The sequence below is a fragment of the Frieseomelitta varia genome, unplaced genomic scaffold (assembly GCF_011392965.1).
Source record: "Frieseomelitta varia isolate USP_RPSP 00005682 unplaced genomic scaffold, Fvar_1.2 scaffold_564, whole genome shotgun sequence".
Lineage (NCBI taxonomy): Eukaryota > Metazoa > Arthropoda > Insecta > Hymenoptera > Apidae > Frieseomelitta > Frieseomelitta varia.
In genome coordinates this window covers 377,404-401,440 of record NW_025110328.1, presented here as the reverse complement: position 1 = coordinate 401,440, position 24,037 = coordinate 377,404, and the positions used below count along the sequence as shown (strand labels likewise).

At 26.3% G+C, this 24,037-nt stretch overlaps 4 protein-coding genes across 12 annotated transcripts in view; 2 read left to right on the top strand and 2 right to left on the bottom strand.

The window, feature by feature from the left end:
* Positions 1-2,760, top strand: part of LOC122533954 (prolactin-releasing peptide receptor-like) — a 17,132-nt gene extending 14,372 nt beyond the window's left edge. Inside the window, exon 3 of one of the 2 annotated variants that reach the window (XM_043664147.1) lies at positions 2,529-2,760. The gene's annotated coding sequence lies outside the window, so the exon portion shown is untranslated. Of the gene's footprint in view, positions 1-322; positions 410-2,528 lie in introns of those variants that run through there. The other variant, XM_043664151.1, reaches the window with a different exon arrangement.
* A 6,416-nt stretch (positions 2,761-9,176) lies between these two features.
* Positions 9,177-11,217, bottom strand: LOC122533955 (N-alpha-acetyltransferase 30-like). 2 transcript variants are annotated; one of them, XM_043664153.1, is made up of 3 exons: positions 10,671-11,217; positions 10,435-10,604; positions 9,177-10,223 (listed from the first exon to the last, which is right to left on the bottom strand). In XM_043664153.1, exons 1-3 carry the CDS (start codon positions 10,939-10,941, stop codon positions 9,906-9,908), a joined length of 759 nt encoding a protein of 252 aa, XP_043520088.1. In that variant the 5' UTR covers positions 10,942-11,217; the 3' UTR covers positions 9,177-9,905. The 2 variants fall into 2 exon arrangements, with proteins under 2 accessions (XP_043520088.1, XP_043520089.1); XM_043664154.1 differs by having other exon boundaries at positions 10,435-10,601; positions 10,671-11,215.
* Positions 11,218-11,526: 309 nt separating this feature from the next.
* Positions 11,527-15,126, top strand: LOC122533956 (40S ribosomal protein S8). The gene is made up of 5 exons (XM_043664155.1): positions 11,527-11,625; positions 12,023-12,153; positions 12,885-13,136; positions 13,212-13,341; positions 14,971-15,126. The coding sequence occupies exons 1-5, from the start codon at positions 11,622-11,624 to the stop codon at positions 15,078-15,080; spliced, it is 627 nt and encodes a 208-aa protein (XP_043520090.1). The 5' UTR covers positions 11,527-11,621; the 3' UTR covers positions 15,081-15,126.
* Positions 15,127-17,395: 2,269 nt separating this feature from the next.
* Positions 17,396-23,115, bottom strand: LOC122533964 (protein kinase C-binding protein 1). Of its 7 annotated transcripts, none has more exons than XM_043664175.1 (8): positions 22,771-23,115; positions 22,509-22,582; positions 21,779-22,217; positions 21,308-21,626; positions 21,049-21,229; positions 19,010-20,950; positions 18,621-18,910; positions 17,396-17,599 (listed from the first exon to the last, which is right to left on the bottom strand). In XM_043664175.1, the coding sequence occupies exons 3-8, from the start codon at positions 22,177-22,179 to the stop codon at positions 17,471-17,473; spliced, it is 3,261 nt and encodes a 1,086-aa protein (XP_043520110.1). In that variant the 5' UTR covers positions 22,180-22,217; positions 22,509-22,582; positions 22,771-23,115; the 3' UTR covers positions 17,396-17,470. The 7 variants fall into 7 exon arrangements, with proteins under 7 accessions (XP_043520110.1, XP_043520111.1, XP_043520109.1 ...); XM_043664176.1 differs by having other exon boundaries at positions 22,509-22,538; XM_043664174.1 differs by having other exon boundaries at positions 22,798-23,115.
* Between the last annotated feature and the right edge of the window lie 922 nt (positions 23,116-24,037).

The window sequence follows — 24,037 nt, the reverse complement described above, 5'->3', positions numbered from 1 at the left end:
TGCATGGCCTGCTCGTTCTCCGGATTTGAATCCATTAGATTTTCATTTGTGGGGACATTTAAAATCTATTGTATACGCAACATCGATTAACCATGCTGAAATAGAATAGAGCAAGGCTTCCGACAAATTCGAGAAACACCAGGAATGATAGAGAGAGAAATCAGATCAATGACAAGACGCGTGTAGGCTTGTCTTCAAATGCAAGGTGGTCATTTCGAGCATCTTTTCTCTGTAAAAGTAATTAAAACAGAAAATTCATTATATCTCATAAACGAAAACAAATAGAACACATATTTATATGACTTTTTTTCATTATTTTCAGGCGTACAATCAGCTCCCGAAGTGGGTCCCACAAGTTACGAAACACCCTGTATGTAAAAAGACTGTCATACTTTAAGACTTCAAGACTTTAACATATATGTAAAACATCAATCTGTCATACAAGGTGTAGCACGTAACTGTCACCACGATTTTTCAAGCACTTCTGATTGTGTAACAAAAAATGTTTTAAATAAAAATAAATCAGTTTCTAGTTGGCTATAAAGTACAATATAAAAAATTCCAGAAACTTTCTTTTTCGATAAAAAATCAAGGTCACATTGATTTTTTTAAATAGTACCGTGTATTTTTGACTTTGCAGGATTGTTACGTCTGAAAAAACAAATTCAACGACCTACTATACTATGACCTTCAGATGTTTTTGACTTCAGAAATTTAAGTTTAATCAACAGAAATTTAAGTTTAATCAACAAAAACGTTAATATCGAAAATTACTTTGTTTCAGTCATATACTCTTGCACACTTGTCTTCCTGGATATTTTGTAGCGTATATATTTACAGCTCTACGTACATTTCTAGCACATTTACTGAGCATAAACAGCATATCTACCTTTTCACTATTAGAATACATGCTTAATTTTGTACTGAATATCAGAATTGTCTTGTTAGCAGAATGTACGATTGTAACTTGATAGGGTGAAAGTCATGTTAATATTAATGTTATGGAAAATATTATAACATAACTTGTGTCTATAGTACTGTAGTACCTAGACCATTAAACCGACAAAAGTATCCAAATAATATGTAATTAACCGTCGCAGATATCATTTCTGGTTCAGAGTTGATCCTCACTGGTTCAGAGAACATAATTTTCATGAAAAATTTACAATGAACAATTTCTGTTGATTAAACCTAAATTTCTGAAGTCAAAGACATCTGAATGTCATAATATCATAAGACAAAGAATGTCATAGTAGTAGGTCGTTGAATTCGTTTTTTCAGAAGCAACAATTCTGCGAAGTCAAAAATACACGGTGCCATTTAAAAAAAATCAATGTAACCTTAATTTTTTATCGAAAAAAAAATTTTTTGGAATTTTCTATATTGTACTTTGTAGCCAACTAGAAACTGATTAATTTTTATTCAAAACATTTTTTGTCACACAATCAGAAGAAGTGCCTGAAAAATCGTGGCGACAATTACGTGCCATACCCTGTATAACATAGATAGTATCGATGATCCTTAATTTTTAGAAAATCGATTTTTGAAATTTTTATTCTCATGTGAAAGAATGAAGCAAATAAACGATATGTTTGCCTCAAAAATAAGATTCGGAGAATTTCATTATCACACTATTTGAAGAACTAAAGAATCAATTTCCTCTAAATTCTATGAGTACTTCTAGAATGTCGACCCAAACATTTTATTAGATGTTAAATTAAATTAAAGAATATACAGAATGATTCTTATAACTGTGACGGTTTATATCTAAAGAATGGTAAAAGGTAGAAAAAAGTTATAGAGAAGAATGTTGATCGCTATAAGATGATCTGCCTTCCTATAGACTTATTTTCTTCAAACACTCACTGATGCATCTGTATTTTCATAGGTGCTTCGTTGCATTTATAAAAAAAGTAAATTTCCAATATCGATCAATTTTTTCTTCTACAATTTTTTTGTATTTTTTACCATTCTTAAGATACATAGATATGTTACCGTTACAATATAGCGAGAATCATCCAATATTTATATGTATACGTATATTTATCAACAAACAAATTTTCGTCCATATATTTCTGCAAAAAAAGATTTGCTCTTATATTGAAGTAATGAGAGAATTCGTACGATCAATGTATTTTAATGAATTTTGTGCGACTTCAAAAAAATAAAAACGCACGTAATGTAACACTTACATAAAAAATTAATTCATTTGGTTTTTTTGATGTATTTATCAAGATACGTCAGTTCGTCAGAAAATACATTTTATACCAAACAACATTTGTAAAAACAACTTTTTAATAGGTCCAATTCTTTATCTTGTAACGTTTACAAGATAAGGTATTTCGAGTTTGCGAAATAAAGGGAATACCATATATATAGAGTAATTCATTCAGCATATAAGATAAAACTTAAATTAAATAAAAAGCATTATATCTAATTTACATTACAGCGAGATATAAAAAAAACATGATATCCAATGAATTTTTGTATCACATTATTGATTAAATTAGTCAATCGTATTGTCACAGTATTGTCAATTGTACACACAGACGAGATGTGTGATCAGCAAGAGAAATTGAATGAGATGCTATTGGATTGCGATCTCTTGAACAATTTGGACGAACTGCAACTCCTTTGAATATATGTCAATTATATAATTTATTTTACAAAATCATTTTACAAATCCATATTTTATACTAATTCTCGCACAATGAATGCCAGTATTATGTTCACTTAACTGCAACGTGTCCATCACTGTAACGTGAAATTCAACTTAATAAAAATCACTTTGAAATGTTGTAAAAGTGTTCGAAAAAAATTCTTTCCACTTTCAAAAATGTGTACCTTAAAATAGTGCAATTTTATCTCGAGCATTTTCTTCATAAAAAACAAAAATACAGCAAATATGTTTTCATTTAAAAGCCGCATCTTGTATAAAATTTCAAGCATCTCAAAAAATATTAATTTTTTTTCGACATTGTGTTTAATATTTTTTTATTTAGAATAGAAAGAATTCAATCGTAGGAAAACAAATCGTAGAAATCCATTAAAAGACATTTCACTACACGGTAGATGGTAGTTTCTTAAATAATGTCTTGTTACCAAATTCGCATTTATTTATTGTGATTATTGCTCGTAATAAAGTGTCACGGATTCAATTCAATAAATAATTTTCAATGCGGAAACGACAAACACGAATGTCTATATTCTTTAATTTTAATTTCTATCACCAATAGCGCTATAGTGCAATACTTGTCTAAGTCGATACGACAGGATGTGACACGAAAATAGTAAGGGCACCGACGAGGTATATGAATAGACCTAACATCTTACGAGATTTCGTGGCAGGGGATCTGAAATACCGATATAGTAAAAAATCATTGATTTTTTAGTGCACTCTACGTTTAAAGAACGGTAAATTGAGGAATTACATCAAGTAAAACGATCGAGATTGATCAAGTAGTGAATGCGCCAAGAATATGATTTTTGAAACCCATTACAGCGTTGTCAAACTTTCAATACTGAAACGTGAAGCTACTAACTAACCGAAATCAACCTACTACATATACATATGTCAGAAAGAGCTTTATCCATATTTTACAGATTTATCACGACTCTTAATGTAGTAAATTAAAATTCTTAAATTATTATTAATATATGGTTTTAGGTATAAATGATTTATATTTTATTAAATATTCTTAAAAATAATTTTTAACTAAATTTTCAACTATTTTGAATTATTATTAATACTAAATTATTAAATTTATGTTAAATTTTTAACAATTTTATTATAATTATGCAATGCAATGCATTGGTTATGACAAATAATATAAATTCTGTAATTCATTAGTTAAAAATTACGCTTATTAATTCATTAGTTAAAAATTACGCTTATTAATTAATTAAAATATTATTCGAACTTCTTCTATAAACTACTTTGCCTATCAATATTATGATAATAACAAAATTTTGTTATTTATTTAATATAAATCTTTAATATTTTATACGATTTAATGAAAAATATAAACATACCTACGGAATATATCTTTATATATCTCGCAAAATTGATCTACATATGTTGAATATATTTACTAAATTTGGTATAGAGGCACATTGGTGCACATGTGGTGCAAATTATATTTTTGCAAATCAACATTAAAGGGATAGAAGATCAAGACTAAATTTATACTTTACAATTTCACAGAACATTATTAGAATGAGATAAATTTTTTTACACGGTAGCTTCTTGACGTAAAAATACGTATGTATATCTTTCTCTGATTTGTACTTTAGTCCTTGACCAAACCTGAAGACGGCTTATACCATTGAATTCCAAACAAGATTATTTGAAGTATTTGAAGGGACCTAGGTTTGAAATTTCCTATTCAAAGCGTACTTGCTGAAGTGCATTCTAAGAGGAGTGTCTAATGCTGTTTTATTCATCAGGAAACGAAGAAACATAATATTTTAAATTTAAAATCAGGAAAAGGATTTTTTATAAACAATTATTTTTAATTCTTTTTAATTTCTTTTATTTTTTAATTTAAAAAATTTTTTTAAAATTTCTTATTTCTTGAAATATAAATTTATTTTTTATAGAACAGTATAATAAATAAATAAATAATACAAATTTTCTTATTTTTAAAATGTTTTCTTTTTCATTTTGATCGTTTATCAAATATTTAAAAACAATTCAACTCTTATTAATTCAAAAATAACTCACTTTCCGCTGTAATCATTGATAAAGTAAAATTTTCATGAATTATAACTAATTTTTCCAAAACAATATTGAATTACGAAACTTGAACGAATTTTAACAAAAGAAATAGAAAAAATGATACTATGTTTTATTTATATGTAGCATACCTTTCTTTCATCTTAGTTCTCCTATTATTTATAATGCAGCGATAATGAATGAAAGAATAGAAATAGAAGCACTAACAACGAATGAAATAATAGAATAATACATCCTATTAGCTTTAACATTTATTATTGTATTTTTGTAACTGTTTTTAAATGCAATATTTATATTTCTATCACGAAGATTTGTCGAAAAGAGAATTAACATTCAACAAATTATATTTATGAAAAGCGACGATATTATTTGCGTACTTTGTCATTTGCTTTTTTCATATTCAATATAACGGATATGAGAATTTAAAAAAATTATTTTTGTTTTATTTAATTCAAATATGAAATAAGCATTTTCTTAAAAATAAAAAATATGGATTAAGTTATTTTTGATATCATTTAAATGATTTTATTTAAATAAAAATTATATTTTTAATTCATTATTTAAATAAAAATTTGCCCAAATGATTCGAATGCGGATAGTCGATACTTCGGGCCGAATCGATGTGGCAATCATGTGAAACTTTTAGGTTTCAGCAACTACGTTTTCGTCAAGAAAACCGAAATTTACTTGTGTCCCTTTAACTCATTTTTCTTTTGTCATTATGCATACTAGCGAAGCCATTGGGTAAAAGTGTAGACTACTCCCTCATCAATTTCGATGATTTTTGAATGTATTGTATAGGTATTTTGAACAGTTTTTTCCTATAATGCGTATGTTGGACATTGTTTGTTAGAGGAGAAGATCGTTCAGAGTATCGATTTCTAAATGATATTTAGGGATCGTCGAAATTAGTGAAGAAGTGATTAATCTACAAATTCATCAAGCAATTCATAGCAATCAGAATGGAGGATAATACAAATGTTTTAAACTCATAAAATGTTAATACTAACATATATGAATTTGAAACACAATGTTAATATTAACATATATATCATAAAGTCACGCATTCTTTATACCACCTTTATTAATAATTTATAACAATAAATGATTTCGGCTGTCGAAAATACAACTCAGTCAGTTCGTCTTAATAAATAACATTGTACTATAAAAAAGAAAATATGTATGGTATCGTTCAAAAAAATAAATTTGACTTCGAAATTTCGAAACGGATGAATGTTGCAAGAAATAATTTGCAACCCATAATATGCTTCTTTATTGCAAACAATACTTGTAGAAATATTTTATTGATAAGTTCAAACTGTCATAAAAGCGAGTTTACGGGATAAAGATAATTCATTCAAGTTGTGAATTTACAAATTTGTAAATAAAAAAACTTTATATCTAATTATATTGTTATATTGTGCATTATATTGTTTATATCATCAATAAATTTCAATAAATTTTATCAATAAATTTTATCATTTCAATAAATTTCTTCTAATATTTTTAAACAAATGTTAATAGTCAAATATATACTAAATTTTTCATTTCAATTTACATCAACCTCTGTTTTAAATCATTATATTCCTTCATTGATGAAGTATCACCACGTTCAATTCAACGAATAATTCTCGAAATACATCTGGCAACACTGTCCATATTTTTCGATTTTCGCGGTACAAAACTTGCCTGAATCGGTACGACAGGATGTGACATGAAAATGGTAACGGGGTCAGCTGACTCCGAAATCTTTGGACAAAAAAATACATTGGATGCTAGGTCTATTCACATAACTCGTCGGTGACGTTGGATGCTAGGTCTATTCATATACCTCGTCTGTGTCACCGTTGTTCAAACGTAAAATGCGCCAAAAAAACCAATGATTTTTTAGTATATCGGTATTCCAGATCATGGACCACGAAAGTGCAATGTCTATTCACATACCGCGTTACAGACGAATTTTTCGGATAACGATAGGGGTGTCTCGAGACCCCCTTACTAATTTCGTGTCACATCCTGCTGTACCGATTCAGGCAAGTTCTGCACAGCATGAATACAAGTGATGAAAATTAAAATTAAAATTAAAAGTACAGTATTGCCACATCTGCTTGAGAATTATTTATTACATAGAACATGGTGTTACTTCAATGAAGGAATACCGTATGACGCGAGTTCCTACATCGCGAATTCCTATAACGCGACAAAAATATCGCGACTACTGACTTCATGTAACGGGACTCCTTGTACAACGCGCCAAATCATAAAATACGGATAATCCAATACCCGTAGCGTTTGGGGCATGGAAAAACATATCCCAATACTCGTGGGGATTGGGGTATGGAAAAACATACTCCAATGTCTTGATCTGCATAATTTGCACTGCATAATGTGCCCCTCTATAAATTTTGTAAACACATTCAACATATGTAAATAATATAATTAAATAAATTAAATATAATAATATAATTAAATAAATTTTTTGTTTTAATAGAGAATTTTTATTATAACAAGATTTATTATAACAATTTATTAATAATTAATGTAAAATGTAAAATTAATTTAAAGAATTGAATTAATATAAAATAATAAATAATATATTATATAATTGATATTATAAAAACTGAATTATAAAATTTAAAATATTTTTTTATTGAAAATAAAATGTAATATTATGTGATGTTATTAATTTTCTAAAAGGCCGGCAAAAAAACAATGTCGTCCTCTCGCCTTCAAGTAGTCTCGATGCAAGAATCAGAATCACAATTCAGTTGACGAGCCGAAATTCCAAGCGAAATTCCGAGGGAGATTCAATCAAAATAAATATATAATTTAGACAAAATAAGAATTTTGGGAAGTGTTTATAAATATTTATAAATTACCTGAGTATTGGTGGAATAATATAATAGAAAGATCAGATTTGATATTATAGGAAAAAAATCGCATTTGATTTGAGATGTTTAAACGACCATTAATTAACAAATTAATCTTCGTAATTCTTTCCAGTACTTAACAACCTTAGTGCTGGAGATAGTCTTTCTTCCTCTCTAAAACAGTATCCCTTTGCATTAACTGCATCTCTCATAACTGTATTTCCTTTTTCAATTTTTGGGCGAATTTTATTCAACAGATAATAAAGTCATCCGTACGTAGATAATTTCTATAATCAAAAGATTTATTTGTTTTTAGCTCTTTTAATAACGTGAAATTCAAAAATCTATTTCTCTGGATTAACCAGAGAAATAGAAGGAAAATCCATTTCTCTAGATTGGACCATCTTTCTGCCCATTTCTTTTTAATATTTACTTTCTTTCTATTTTTTGTAAGTAATAATAAACTTCCTTTTACTAACAGTAATATTGGAGCTAGAAAATGATTCGACATTTTAAAATTGAAGAATCGATAGTGTGGAGGTAAGCTGACTCTGATGCAGATTTCATGAAACCTAGATGTCGATGCATCGTCGCATATTTTAAAATATGTGGGGGCCTAGTCTAATAAGTCTAAGTTTCAGAATCTAAGTTATTCCTTTATTCTTTTATTAATGAAATATCGTCACGTTCAATTCATTAAATAAAGAATTTTCAATGCAGATTTGGCAATTTTTTTATTTTAATTTCTATCACTGTGATATATATATTGGTATGATAATTATACATATGATATAATTTATATATATGTCGCCTCGTCTGTTTAATAGTAAACGCTGCAATGTAAACCTTGCCTAAATCGTTAAGGCAAGATATACAAAAATGGAGTCTAACCTCTTGTGCTGGAATGCCACAGACGTTTTTTGTCCCAAAGTTGGAATATTTTCTTAATTTTAAATATATTTAAATATAATCCATGCAAAACAAATAATAAATTTATTACTTCTTAGTAATACCCAGTGATATCAAAGTTCAAAAAAAAAGCGACGTTACGGTAGTAAACGGTTTGGTCACATGTATCAATAAAACCAATTGTCAGTGCAAGGGGTTAAAGACTTTTGAGTGTGTAACAAAAAATATATTGCATATTAGATATATTCTATGCTTTGTCTGTAGTTATATTAAAGATTCAATGTTGGACTGATTTGTTAATAATAAACTATTTTCATTCATGTATATGTTAAAATATTTGATAATTGACTATGAAAACATTTAAATATTTTTTTATTAACAATTTTACATTCTTTTTAATAGTTGTATTACGATCTGTACCTCACATTTATTTTGTACGAAGCTGTCATGTAGAGGAAATAGTAATAAATTTTATTCCATGTTTGTCATGTCAAATTTTGTTATTTATGTTATTTTTTGCTATTATATATGTCACATTCATGTATAATATTTGCTGTATGTACACACATATACACATTTTATATTACTATATTTATTATACGTAGAAATATTTAGTTGTAAATATTTCTATAATGTCAATTCAAATCAATATTCACAAAATATTGTATTTCATCATATATTAAATCAACATGATAAAAAGATACAATATCTTGTACAATAAAAAAGAAGTGAAAGCAGATTTAAAAATAAAATTCATTACAATATTCAGTTCACACTTGATAATCATGAGAGATACTAAATACCTTCCCAAAATTTACTCATTCATATATAAATCAACCAAAAAATTCTCATCTGAATTAATTTATACTAAAGTCTCAAATTCATTTTATTACCATATAATAATTTTCCATTTTCCGTAACTTTTACCAAATTTTGTATTCACAAAAGACATATTGTTCACTTTCATCTTCATTATCTTTTCTTATAACATTTTTAAGCTGCGATTGTATGCTATCCCAATAAACGCTAATACCAAAGAGAATATCTTGATAATCAATAATCTACACATTTAAAATCACTAATGATTAGGATGTTTCAACTGATTTGTATTGTATCTTAGTAATCACAGTGTATATATTAATGACATAGTAATACATAAATAATATAATGTAATAAGGTTATAAATGTACTATAATAAAAAAATTGGTAATTAATCATTAATATTATTTTTCCTTGGTACGAATGTTTTTATTTTTACTTGAAACACAATCTCTTTGGCATTAACGTTATATATTTTTGAACTTCACTGAACATTGATGATGCATCTCTTCAATGTTTCAGAGTCAAATAAATCTTTATTAGAGATAGAGATATAAAGATATAGATAAATTTCATCTAAGCCATAGCTTCAACCGAAGAGCATCTACACCGTTCAAATAATACCGAAACAATCGTTTATCACGCACAAAACCAAGATTCTCATACAAACGTAGAGCTGGGCGATTAGTGATTTCTGTTTCTAAAACTACTTCACCAGCATTATCTTCCACCATAGCTTGAATTGCTCTCCTTACTAGATTGGAACCAATTTTTTGTTTTCGATATTTCACATCAACAGCTAGCATTGCAATATATCCACGCTTTATGACTTTTCTGTGAATATCTAGTTTGCAGACAATAGCACCAACACACTCATCACCATGCATTGCCTTGACAAACAAAAAGCAAGAGTTTTCTGTAAATTTTACATATCTGCAAGACAAAGGAATCCAACCGAAGTTGGCTATTTATACTTTGTAATACAATATTGATAATTTCTTAGATACAATTGTACAAATATATATACATATATGAAATACAATATATACATCTTCATCAGCATCATTTCAATATGTTTGATAATTTTACAAATATACATACCAAGAAACATAATTTTGGCCAGTTATAGATAAAATATCTATAGGTATAAATAGAATATGGTTCACTCAAGTCTTTTTGTATTAATTTCATGATATCGGGCATTTGCAGTTCACTTGTATAACTAACATATTGAATATTATTATCCCTACTTTCCAATGATAATGTTTCTGCTAAGCAAGTAAATTAGTTTACTTACAATAATTGATTGTTAAAAATTAAACATTAATTTCACATACCGTGCTGTTTTAAGTGCCTAGTTTCCATAGATTCAGGTTTTGAAAGATTACCCATGCTAGTAATTCTTTCAGAATTACAAATACCATTAACTAAAGATATTCCATTTCTATGTGATTCTCCATACATTTCAGTTGTCTTCAAACTAAGTCGAGATGTAATGTCTAAACTAGCAATATCTGTCAAAGAATTTTCATTCTTTTTTTCAATACTACTTTGTTCACCTTCAGATTCATTTCCATCCGTAATATTGTCCATTTTAACCTTTTCCATTTTCAATTTTTTCGATACTTCTATTTTCTAAATATTTTCTTAAAATACAATTTCGGTAAAGAGTTTTAAAGGTGAATTTCTATCTTTCTAAAGAATATATTCTTGCGGCATTGATGTTTTTAAATGTCACACCAATTTTTTAATCGAGTTTTCATAATTACAACAAGTTATACGATTTCTCTTTGCTTTTGATATTTTTAAATATAAAACTTTTATGTAGTTCTTCAACCAACAGACACCATATTGAATTTCTGCAATAACCGATAATAAGACAAACATAAACAATGTGAAAATAGCTATCATATCGTAATACTATTGCTATGTCATTTTCATTATTTTTAATTACAAAATATAAAATGCAATTACATATTATATTTACATATTATATTGATTTTGGAATATTTTCTTTTCTCTTTAAATGTATGAAATATTCATAACAATTCATACGAAGTTTATATCAATATGAATAAAATTTTATTGATTGTAAATAAGTACAGAATAGATTTGCAAAAATAGTATAATTAAAAATAAATGTTAATAGAATAATTGACAATCTTTTTCTTTTTCATACGTATTTCGTTCTGTTGTTGTAAGAGGGCACTTGTGTTGTATGACTACACCGGAAGTGAATAGAAGTTCTAATATCAGGAAAGTTTAAGTCTCTTTTCGGTCAAACCACGATGGGTAAGTTCTTTGCTTTGAGATGAATTTTATTTTTATCGCTTTAAATCGGTATTTTTATCATTAAAATTATTATTATTAAACTATCAGTTATTTGTAAAAACATTAATTCGTTTTATTTAAATACATATTTTTTAAGTATAATTTAACTACTTAAAAATCTATAATATATTGATGGTTCTAACATTTCCAATATTTTAGTGAATTTTTGTTTATAATCTATTTTCTTTTCACGTAATTATATGTATACTGTAATTTTCTTTCAATGATTGATTCTAATTCATTATTTTTTTAAATATAAATTTAATGTCCAAAATTCCATTGTCAAAGTTGAAAATCTGTAATGATACATGCAATTTCTTTATTTATTTTATTATACATAAAAATATTTCTCTGTTAGGTATCTCTCGTGATCATTGGCATAAGAGGCGAGCAACTGGTGGTAAAAGGAAACCAATCCGTAAAAAAAGAAAATTTGAGTTAGGGCGTCCAGCTGCAAATACAAAACTTGGAACTCAACGTATTCATACGGTATTATACAATTTCTATTGTAAGCAAATGATTTATAATCTGTTAGAAACAAAGTGTAATAAGTCTACTGATTTTACTATAAAAAAATATAAAATTGTTTTTGTGCAAAAATGTACAATTTTTTTCTTATAATACGACAATATTTGACATATTAATCGCCGCATCACCCATATCTAGGTACGAACTTATTTTTAAATTTAAAAAAAATTAATATTTCATGAAAAAATAAGTTTTTAATAATGAATTATTTTTAAATTAACCAAATTAAATGATGTAATAATAATACAGTAAATAAAATTATTTTAAAGAAGTTTACTTTGTTTACATAAAAATGCATAACACTATAATAGTTATTTGTGATTTATCGGAAAACATTTTAAATAAAATTAACTGAGATTGTTTGTTGTAAATTGTCTAAATGGTCTATACTTGAAAAATGTAAAAAATGTGTAAATACTTCTAATTTGACATGCTAACTCATATTTTAATCTTAACAAAAAACATAAAAACAATAGAATGGCTAAAGAATAAGCCTATATTGTTAAGTCCACATGAAATCTACTTGATTTACATTCAATGATGAACATGTTAACATGAAATGATGACTATCTTTACCTACTCTGAATATTGTGCTGACCTACATCCCACAGCGTACTGAATGAAATTATTTACATTATATTATTAAATTGTTACTAAATATTTATAATCATTCATATTCATATGTAAAATAGGTACGTACAAGAGGTGGTAATAAGAAGTACAGAGCTCTTCGCTTAGATACAGGAAATTTTTCATGGGGCTCAGAATGTACTACAAGGAAGACACGAATTATTGATGTAGTTTATAATGCATCAAACAATGAATTAGTGAGAACCAAAACTCTTGTAAAAAATGCAATTGTTACCATTGATGCAACACCTTTCAGACAGTGGTATGAAGGCCATTATGTTTTACCATTGGGTCGTAAACGAGGTGCTAAATTGGTATGTGAATAGACATTTCATTTCTCTATAATATATAATTAAATAAATTAATAAATTGATAAATATTTAAAATAGACTGAAGCTGAAGAAGAAGTTCTGAATAAAAAACGTTCAAAAAAAGCAGAAACTAAATATAAAGCAAGACAAAGATTTGCAAAAGTTGAACCAGCTTTGGAAGAACAGTTTGCTACAGGACGAGTTCTTGGTAAGCAAGATTCTCTATTATATAAATTAATTTTCATATTATAATTTTGGATTCAACTTTGGTTTAAGATACATTAAATTTATACATATTGTATAATATATTTAGATGCTATATTGGTTTTGATGTAGATCAAAAATTTTTGGCAATATTTTTCTTCATAATATAGCTTTATTCAAACCAACATCAATTCATTCTGTTGAGCTTCTAACAATATATATGTACATATTAAAGTAAATCAAACTTTATATATAATATTCTTAACTTCACTACTACTAATTATAAATTATACAATCATATCAACTGTTTTATATAGCATATTTATATTTTTCTCTGTAAAACGATACAAACATTTTCTATGAACAATAAGAAAAAAATATCAAATGTAGATTCAAAAATGTTTTATTAAAAGTTTATAACAAAAACTTGAAATAATGAACTGGCTTTTGTTTGATATGGCATAAAAATAGATTGCCAGTATTATTGTGATTTGTACTAAAATTGTAGTTCAATGAATTTTTTTGTAAATGAAATATTCTTGTAAAAATCTTGAATGATGTAAGAGTCTTTTAAAGCATTTTCATTAGTGAAACTGTAAATAAGATGCATCTAATATGAAATCATGCAACTTATTATTGAATTAATATGAGCCACTGACTGACCGTAAGTAGTATATTTATGAATAAATTAGACAAATATTGTTCTTATACTATATTGAATAAAAACCAATTTGTTATTTCATATTTTTTTATAATTATTTTATAAAGCATTTTTAAGCTTACATTTATGTGACATTTTTCTCTTATGTTTTTTTTTATTGTTTATATTGAATTACTGTACTGTTCACAAAATGTTTTGTATCACTGGAAACAACAAAAATATTTGACATTTGTCATGATTATTGGTTTACACAGTATATAAAAATATTTTACACATTTAGACCTAAGTACGAGATAAAACATATTAAAAAAATTAAAATTGATGATCTTGAATGATATATGATTTTGTTTGCTAGTGAAAGAAGTTTTGAGATCATTTTTATTTTCTAAAATTTATTTTTTTTTTTTTTTTTTTACATACCAATCGATTCTTTTTTGTTATTCCTTATTTAAAAAAATATTGAATTATTTGTATCTGAAAATAATTCAACAGATATTTTAATATTACTTTTGCTGAATTTTATGTATGAAAGAATATAAAAAAGTAATGTATTCTTTTTATGTTTTTTACCTTTCACATAATAAGTCTTACGAAGAATGTTAAAATTAAAATATCTTTTGAATTAATCAGTATTTCAACAGAAGTACTTTCATATCTTTTATAAAAAATAATAAAATATATCAATTAACGCATAAAATATATCGTTTGATTTTAAAAAATCAAGAAAATCTTAAAATTTTTAAGATGATAGATAGTGGACCAAATTGTGCACTATATAAAAATAGTTACATAATTGTACTTCATAAAAAATATTTTAGACATTTATTGGCAAAATTACATGTACAGTACAAATAAATGCACTCTGTGCATCTTTTTTATTTCATAATATGTATTATACATGTTATTTAAATATTAAAATACTGTACATTTTTGTATAAATTTTTAGTTATCAACTTCATATTTTGATTTCAGCTTGTATATCTAGCAGACCTGGGCAGTGCGGACGAGCAGATGGTTATATAGTTGAAGGAAAAGAACTTGAATTTTATATGAGAAAAATTAAAAGCAAAAAAGCTAAATAAATATGTAAGATAAAAAATAAAATAAAACAATCTTGACAAAAAAAAAGTGGATTATAACTTTACAAGTAATAATAAATCTAATATAAATATCTAAAATATCTAATATTTTAAATTTCTACCAAGTATGTGGTTTGCAAATGTAATATTCCAAACAATAAAATAGTTGTAGTAAAATAGCTGATAGAATAATTATAAATTGTTTTTAAAATTAGAAGTATTTAAGACAGATAACGCAGACTTTTTTACAAACTATTATTAGTTATAACAAAATTTTAAATGTTTTTCTACAACAGTTTCAAAATTAATATTTTAATTCAATGACAATTAATAATAATCTAGAGTCTTATGTATATTTATGTGCTTAAAATTGCTATTTACTTATTTTGTTGCTTAAATGATTTTACGATGCAATGTTACAGAATATACAGTGATGGATTCGCACATTGAATAAAAGATTACTCACGTTTAAAGTTCGTGAAACAAAATCGTACATTAATCTAATTGATCTTATTTTAAAACATGAAGTCTCTACTATATCAATCTTAAATTCATTTTTTCCGAAGATGTTTCTAATCGTACAGCAAATGGAGAAGCAAGATATTTTCGTTGTCCAAAACATATATAAAAATTTAAATGCTTCCAGAATTACTGAAAAATTTTGTTCAAAACTAGATCTTCTGTAGATCTCGAAAATCAACGTTCTTTCACATCAATCCTTTGAAACTTACTATACTTTTTGAACATTTTATTGAATCTTGAACATCAGAGTTAAATGACAAAAATTCAAGAAATCCTAATATTCTGCCATTTAAGCCTAATGTAATGTTCAAAGTTCAATAAAATAGCGAGAAAAAATCATACAGTTTTGAAAGCTCGTTGGAAAAAGAAGACTTCAATCTTCAAGACAGTAGATAGTTGTGAAAAAAATTTAACATTTTTAAAAGCATCCGAATTTCTACAATTTTCAAAGACAAAAGTATCCTTGTTTTCTGACTTATCGCAAAATTGAAAAATATTTTTGAAAAAAGTAACGTAAGACTGTCAAAGTGTGAGCTTTATTTGTAAATAACACAAATTGTATTATATGACTGTTTTTTTATAAACTTATAACAGTTTAAAATTTAGACAATTTTTCATCAAATATGCGAATACTTTCATCCTCCGTATGGAAGGGATATGCTCGATTCTAAATATCAAAATATATAATGATGAGAAAAGTTCATATATAAAAATGTCGTTTGAGATTTATTTTTCAAGCTATAAATGATAGTACTTAATAGCAATGTTATAATAAATCAATATCTCTACCTTGCATTTAAGGATGCATTTACTTGTACTTAAATAAATACGAATACATATCTGTGTATACATAAGTATTTTTATTTCAATATTGAATATTTTTAATTACAATATTTATTTGATATCGGAAAAAAGCATCGAATGACGCAAATATTGATATGACAGTACAAAATTAATATAGTAAGTTGCATGCTTGCTATATACAACTCATTCAAAAAATTTAATTTGTACATGCGTGTGTTTAAAGAAAACTTATTTAAATAAATAATCAGATATTTTATTATTTAATAAATCATTTAAGAATATTCGTTTACATATGATCATGAGTTATTAAGTATAATATATACAGTTTATGAATCACTAATGATATTTATGTCAGAGTTTACTTTCTTTCATATTATATTTAAATCAGATATTGAAGTATGACCAGTCATTCAAAATTACATAGCCATTGAATTTACAGAATTAATTATTTAAAAGATATAGATGAGAAAAAGTTTAAAAATGACAAATAGTTCAATATTACATTATCTTAAATCGTAAAAATACTCTTTGACAATTTGATCACAAAGAATGGAATGAAATGAAACATGATTACACATAAATAACTTGGTTATATGTACATATTTTTTACAAATGTGGATGGGCACTTTTTACATTTTCTTTAAATGTATAGTAAGAAAATGAACAATCACAATTTCCCAAATGTAACATTAATTTCCAAATACATAAAATTATTTATACCATACTATATATAACATTTTCATTTATTTCAATTCTTTATACAGAACAGATAATTCTTCATATTTGTGTAAAATGAAATACAAATACTATATTTACTTCATTTCATTTTTTTTTCTTTTTTACATATTCTTAATACATGATATAAAATGATTTTTCCTTAATTTTTCTTATATATTAAAAGTTTCTATAAATATACATTTATATATATATTGATACAGACAGAAATCTTTATATATATATATAATATCTATTTATATTTCATGTGTATATATATCAATTCATATTATATTATATGTATGTTTATATATTTTATATAAATATATACACACATACATATTATATATATACTATGACGAATTTCCATCACCTTCAGTTTCAGAAAAACACAAAGTTAGTGATGCTGAAATCTCATTTAGTTTATTATGAGGCAATTCGTATGTCCTATTAGTAAGACTATTTATTTTAATATTATGATTCTGAAAAATATAGAGGAATTTGTTTGAAACTTAGAGAAATGAAGGTAGAGAAGCTATGAAGGGGCCAAAGACATATTTAGTGTAAGTTAATACATTAATTAAATGTTCAATTAAAATATCAATATTAATTTCTATGTTAATTAAAATATGAAATGCTCAACAGATATATACTAAATTATCTTTAATTAATACATATAAAAGTAAAATGTTATTTTTATGTAAAATAATTATTGGAGCAAACATTACTCCTTAAATATATGTTCTTTATTTTAAATTATTTGCATTTTTACATTACAAAAAATTTATGTCTAAAATACCAGTTTGTTCTATGTAATGTCATATTAATAACATTTACATATATGTAAATATAAATTACGAAAAGTTACGTAATAAAAAATACAACCATATTGCTAAAATTTAAAGAATAAGTATATACAGGGTGTCCCCGCGTCGATAGAACAAGATAAATGGAGATGATTCTAATGAAAAAATAAGTAAAAAATAAAGAATAAAATTTTTTCGTTTCAGATTTTGTTTTCGAGTAAATCGGAATATTCGAATATTCTCCGAGTACACGTGCATTTAATGATAGCGTATACGGATGTCTCTGTGTTAATAGTACAAACGAAGAGGTGATTTTACAGGAAAAAATAAGTCGAAAATCATTTCTAAATTTATTCTAAGTAAACAGGTATTAATAACTAATCAACATTACGAATAATATTGATGCTGTTTGTAAATAACATACCATCTGCAAATTCATTCAGGTCCTTGTTAAGTGCAGGCGTACTCGAAAAAACTGATTTACTCAAAAACGAAGCCTCAAACAATTTTATTCTTTATTTTCGACTTATTTTTTCATGTAGAATTACCTCCTTTTCGCTTGTACTATCGACACAGAGATACCTGTATATAATTTATTAAACGGCTTCGATTTCAGGGACTTACACTAATGTGTACTCTAGGCCCTCCACATATTTGATGTCACATGCTTTGTATTTATCATAAGTCTGGGCATCACCTGCTGTTGATTTGAATTTGAAGAACTAGTAATAATAGTAGCAAATGAAGGCTTTTGAGCACATGTCCTCATATGCATTGGCCAATGTGATTGTTGGCAAGGATAATCACAATATGCAGTGTTCCAACAACAGTAAAATAATGCTTCTCTACCACACATTGCACACCATTGTTTACGTTTGATTTCTTCAATACATCGTAACTTCTCTTTTTCAACTTCTCTACGAGTTTCCTCAACAGCACGTAATCGTTCGGCTTCTAAGCTTGCTTTCATTTCTCGTAATATCCTATCTATAATAAAAATAACATTTATAAAATATGCATGTAATCCTTATTTATAAGCAAGCATAATAAAATGTAAAATAAAATGACATACAAAGTTGTACATACCAGTATTGTGTTTTAATTCTGCTAACTGTTGTTGATGTTGCCATCTCATCCGTTCTATTTGTAATTTTAGAAAATGTACTGTAGCCTGGTGATTTTCAGACACAGTGTGGCTCTCGCAATTTCTATTTTCTTGAACTGCCTCCTTATATGCTTCTTCCATTAATTTAGCCATTTTTTTAGTTAAATTTTGAGCATCATGATATAAACGAGCACTAATAGGACCTGCTTCTGGTGGTAACATTTGGTACTCAATACAATTTTCAGTTCGATGAATAGCTTCCACGGAACTGGATATATTTGTCGATGAATGAGGAACGAGTTGTGGATAATTACGAGTCTTATTAGGAAATGATTTTCTAGCTTTACTTTCCTTTATTTCTTGATCCTTTGTTCTTGACGAGTCTCTGGAAGTTTGTTGAACTTGAACTAAAGTATCGCTTTTTTTTCTCTCTTCAATAGTTTTCTCAATACTTTTTTTTACATTAGACATATCATCATTTACGGAAGGCAATACAATAGATTTATCTGCAGCATTTTTCCTATGAATATCAATATCACCATTAATATCAGCATTAACTGATGTTTTATTAGTCATTATTGAAATGGATGATGCTGTTAAATTACTGTTATCATTTTTAGAACCATTTTTTAATGTTGTCGAATTATTTTGCTGTTTCATTGATATTATCGAGTTTATTATATTCTGACTTCGTTCTGTTGTAGAAAATTTTAAAGCTTTCTCTGCATTCATTTTATCGACTATTCTAGTCTTTGGTTTATAAATTTTTTCTGTATTTTCATTATTTTTAAAATTATTCTTTTGACCGACTCCTCCTTTATTTATATTCGTTTTAAAGGGAAGTTCCTGTTTGGGTATGTGAATATCTCTTGCCACATGCTTTTTTGAAGATGCTACTACTTGCAAGGATGAATTCTCCAAAGATTTTGTATTATTGTTTGTTGCATTTTCAAAATTATTACCTTGTTTCAGCATTGCAAAATTTGATTCTTTTGTGTCATACTTTATTGCATTACTGTTTTCATCACTTATATTATTAGTATTAGTTTTACTTGTACTTGGCTTGCTTATATCTTCTTTTATCTCCTTCTCCAAATTTGCTGATAAATTTTTATCTGGTTGTACATCCTCTTTAACTACTTTTTTTATTAATTTACTTAAATTGTTGCTTGTAATTGTAACTGATTCAGTTTCATGAAAATGATCAGGTTCTTGTTCTACTTTAGATGATTTATTTTCAATTTTGTTTCCTTTGTTAATTGAATTAAATTTAATTGACATTTTATTTCCAATATCGGAATTGTTTACTTGCTCAGAATCTATTTGCAGATTAGTTTTAATGTGCATTCGCTTTTTAACAAATGGTGTCTTTTTAGGAGTCAAATGTTGTGAAGATGTACAATTATTAGAATGAAGAGGATCATAATTGGGTAACATTAATTTTATTTGCATTGGGTCATGAGGATTGTATTGCACTCTAGGAGGTGCAAATTTAAATTTACCAAATACAAGCTCTAGCTTTCGACAGTGACGAGTAATTTCGTTAACACATTCTTCCATATCTAATTTTCTCTTTCTTGGTAATGGAACAGGTGGTTCTTCTGAATATAAATATAAATCTCGTGGAGAAACCCATGCTCGATCGTGTTCACCAAAAAATCGCACATCGATAAAACCTTGAGAATTAATTCGAGGCATAGCTTTAGCAGGCCAAAATGGAAAGCCTTTTAACTTTGCCCATACAAGTGGATGAGGATGACGACAGGGTTCAATAAACCATGCTGGATGTGGTCTTGGTAAATTTCTACCATGAGCATAACAATCAGGACAGGCTTCAATTTCTGATACTTCTTGACGTACTAATTTAATAATCTGTTTTGCAGCATTCGTTAATTTAGATGTATCAGTATATACACCACCACCTGTATAATTTAATTTAAATAAAGCCTATTAATATTATTTTCCTAATTAATTTAATTTAATATTAATTTATATTAATTTATATTTATCATACACATACATGTATTAAACACAATGCAATTGTGTTGTATCCATTTGGCATCAGCCATGAAAGCATCTGTACTACCATATAATTTAGACTGAACATTTGATTCTAAAAGACTTAAATCCATTGGTTTGACTACATAATCTAAATAATTTGGAGCTTCAGACAATTCTACCGGTTTCCAAAATGGTTCTGACTATGACCAAAATACTTAAAGTCAATTTTACTAAAAGAATACAATGCAAATTAATACGAATAAAAAATTAATACATACACCAGGATATTCTCTCATTCTCTCAACTACATGTTTCAGTAGCAAGCATAATTGATCAACCGATAGCTGTGCCATAGCTGTAGAACGTGTTTCTGCATTTTCTGCTTGCAAAATAGCTGCACATTCTCCACATATCCAATTTTGAATAATTGATTGTTGCATTCCTATACATTTCCGATGCCATGATCTAGGACAAGCACTACAATGTGCTTCTACAGATTCTTTGTGACATCGCCAACAAAATTTATCATTTACATTTTTTTTTTTTCGTTTATTTTTTGAATTACTTTCATCTAGGGCTATATCTGTTTCTTGTGTACTAAAAAATAAACTTGACTTTTTAATTCATTACTTTGTGGAACATTATAATTTTAGTGTTTAAAATCTTAATTTTTTGTATTAGGCTTATTTACAAATAAAATGAAATTAAAAAAAACTTTAACTGTAAAAATAAATATTGTCTGCACTTACCTAATATTTCGTCTTGTCCTCTTTAAATTAGCTCCACTTTTAGATGTAGTTTCTTTTACATTTTCATTTTTATTTGTCTTAAGTTCATTGTCAGAAACCGAAGAAATTGCATCCAACTTTTCTGCATTCTGCCTATGTTCTATTTTATTCATATTACATTTTACTTTTTTATTATTTTCTACAATAATCATCTCCTCATTTTTCCCTTTTTTCTGATCAGAATTTGTAATATTTTGTGCATCTTTATTGTCTTTTATATCTGTAGTGACTACTTTATTTGTGTCAACAAGATTTTCTCCGTTTTGAATATTTGTTAATTGCGAATTTTCTTTTTGTGATTCAGCTGAATTTTGTAGATGCAAAGAACTTACAGAATCTTTCCGTGCCTCTATTGATGTCATTTTCACTTATTATAGGCATTTAATTGAACACATGTTTACTTAAACAATATTGAAAACAATAATTAATAATCTTTATAGATATGAGAGATTATTTATATATTTAAAAAAATTTTTTTCATGAAATTGATTTAAAAATAATTCTATATGTCATAATTAAATAATAAAATAATAGTTATAATAAAATGCAGTATGTAACATTAAAGAATTACTATAGAAAAGTAAAATATAATATTTAGTAAATATGAGCTAGAAATATTTATGAAAGAAAATAAAAAATTTTAAGGAATAGAATAAGAGATAAAAAAGCTTCAATAATGAAAAATATTTACCAATATCCTGTTTTGTGATCGCTCTTTTAACTGCCAAATTAATAGATTGTCAATATCTTTTTGTCTATTTATTTCTATAATATTTATGTAGTATATATAAATGAAGTATTTAAATTAAGTTGAAACATTTATATATAATAAATAAATAAGAATAATTAATATAGCTCCAATAATATTATTGTATTGCATCGATTAACAGCATTATGATAGAATATAATATGTAATATAATAATAAGATGAAGGGGTTTTTAAATATACTCACTACTATATATGCATACAAAACGATTACCATAGAATTCACACATGAATACAAGAATAAAATTAATAAGGATAGCTTCAATGATTCTTAGAACTTTTGAAACATAGCCAATAAGTCAACTAAATCACTTTTAAATCCCAAACAACAAAAATAAGCGAAATATATCACTTACAAACACGACATTGAATCAAAAGCGTGAACATTCTTTAAGCCCTCCAATGTACTAGACTCCTAACCCACTAGTGTCTCCATCCTTCGGTTATGTTTGTAATTAAATGTATAGAAAACCATGTTTCACAGACGAAGTAACAGACGAAGTATATGAATAGACATTGCATACGGACTTTTATGGCCCGTGAAATATCCACATACTAAGACCCATTACAGTGTTGTCAAACTTTTAATACCGAAATGTGAAGCTAATAACTAACCGAAATCATTCTATTGTATATCAGAAAGAGATATACTATCTATGTTTCACGGATCACAACTTTTTTAAATATAGTAAATAAAAATTTTTAAATTATTAATACATGGTTTTATGTACAAATAATTTATGTTGTATTAAACATTATTAAAAACAATTTTTAACTAACTAAATTTTCAACTATTTTAAATTATTATTAATATTAAAATATTAAAATTATTATATTTCCTCGTTTGCTTATATATTTAAATTTATGTTAAATTTTTTACAATTTTATTATAATAATACAGTACATTGGTTGTGACAAATAACATAAATTCTATAATTCATTAAAAATTACTTGTTAAATTGTTAAAATATTCGAAATTTTTCTATAAACTATTTTGCCTATGAATATTATGATAATAACAAATAACAAAACTTTGTTATTTATTTAATATAAATCTTTAATATTTCATAAAGATTTAATGAAAAATACAAACATATATACGGCATATATTTTTATATATCTCGCAAAATCAACTAAAGAAATATTTTTACAAATTTGGTACACATTATGTGATGCAAATTATATTTTTACAGATCGAGTGATAGGGGAAATTTTAAGATTAAATGAAATGGAACTTTATATTTTTCTTTTTGACATTTGTTGAAACGAACTCAATGACTCACGTTTGATGTTATTTATTGTTAAAAATTATCTAAAATTGCGTTATAAATTATTGTGTAAATAACATTATAAATTAGGTAATTAAGTCTGAATCTGAATTAAATCTGACGGCTAATATTTGTAATAGAATGACACAATAAACTGAGATTCAGATTCTTGAAACTGAAATCCAC

Coding starts and splice junctions, on each gene's coding strand:
- LOC122533955 (XM_043664153.1), bottom strand. CDS start 10,941: ATGGAAAAGGTTAAAATGGACAATATTACGGATGGAAATGAATCTGAA. Junction 10,605..10,670: donor TAGGCACTTAAAACAGCACG/GTATGTGAAATT, acceptor TTACTTGCTTAG/CAGAAACATTATCATTGGAA. Junction 10,224..10,434: donor GGCCAAAATTATGTTTCTTG/GTATGTATATTT, acceptor TTGTTTGTCAAG/GCAATGCATGGTGATGAGTG.
- LOC122533956 (XM_043664155.1), top strand. Junction 12,154..12,884: donor GAACTCAACGTATTCATACG/GTATTATACAAT, acceptor TATGTAAAATAG/GTACGTACAAGAGGTGGTAA. Junction 13,342..14,970: donor TGCTACAGGACGAGTTCTTG/GTAAGCAAGATT, acceptor TTTTGATTTCAG/CTTGTATATCTAGCAGACCT.
- LOC122533964 (XM_043664175.1), bottom strand. CDS start 22,179: ATGACATCAATAGAGGCACGGAAAGATTCTGTAAGTTCTTTGCATCTA. Junction 21,230..21,307: donor GAATGAGAGAATATCCTGGT/GTATGTATTAAT, acceptor TTTTGGTCATAG/TCAGAACCATTTTGGAAACC. Junction 20,951..21,048: donor TTGCATTGTGTTTAATACAT/GTATGTGTATGA, acceptor TAAATTATACAG/GTGGTGGTGTATATACTGAT.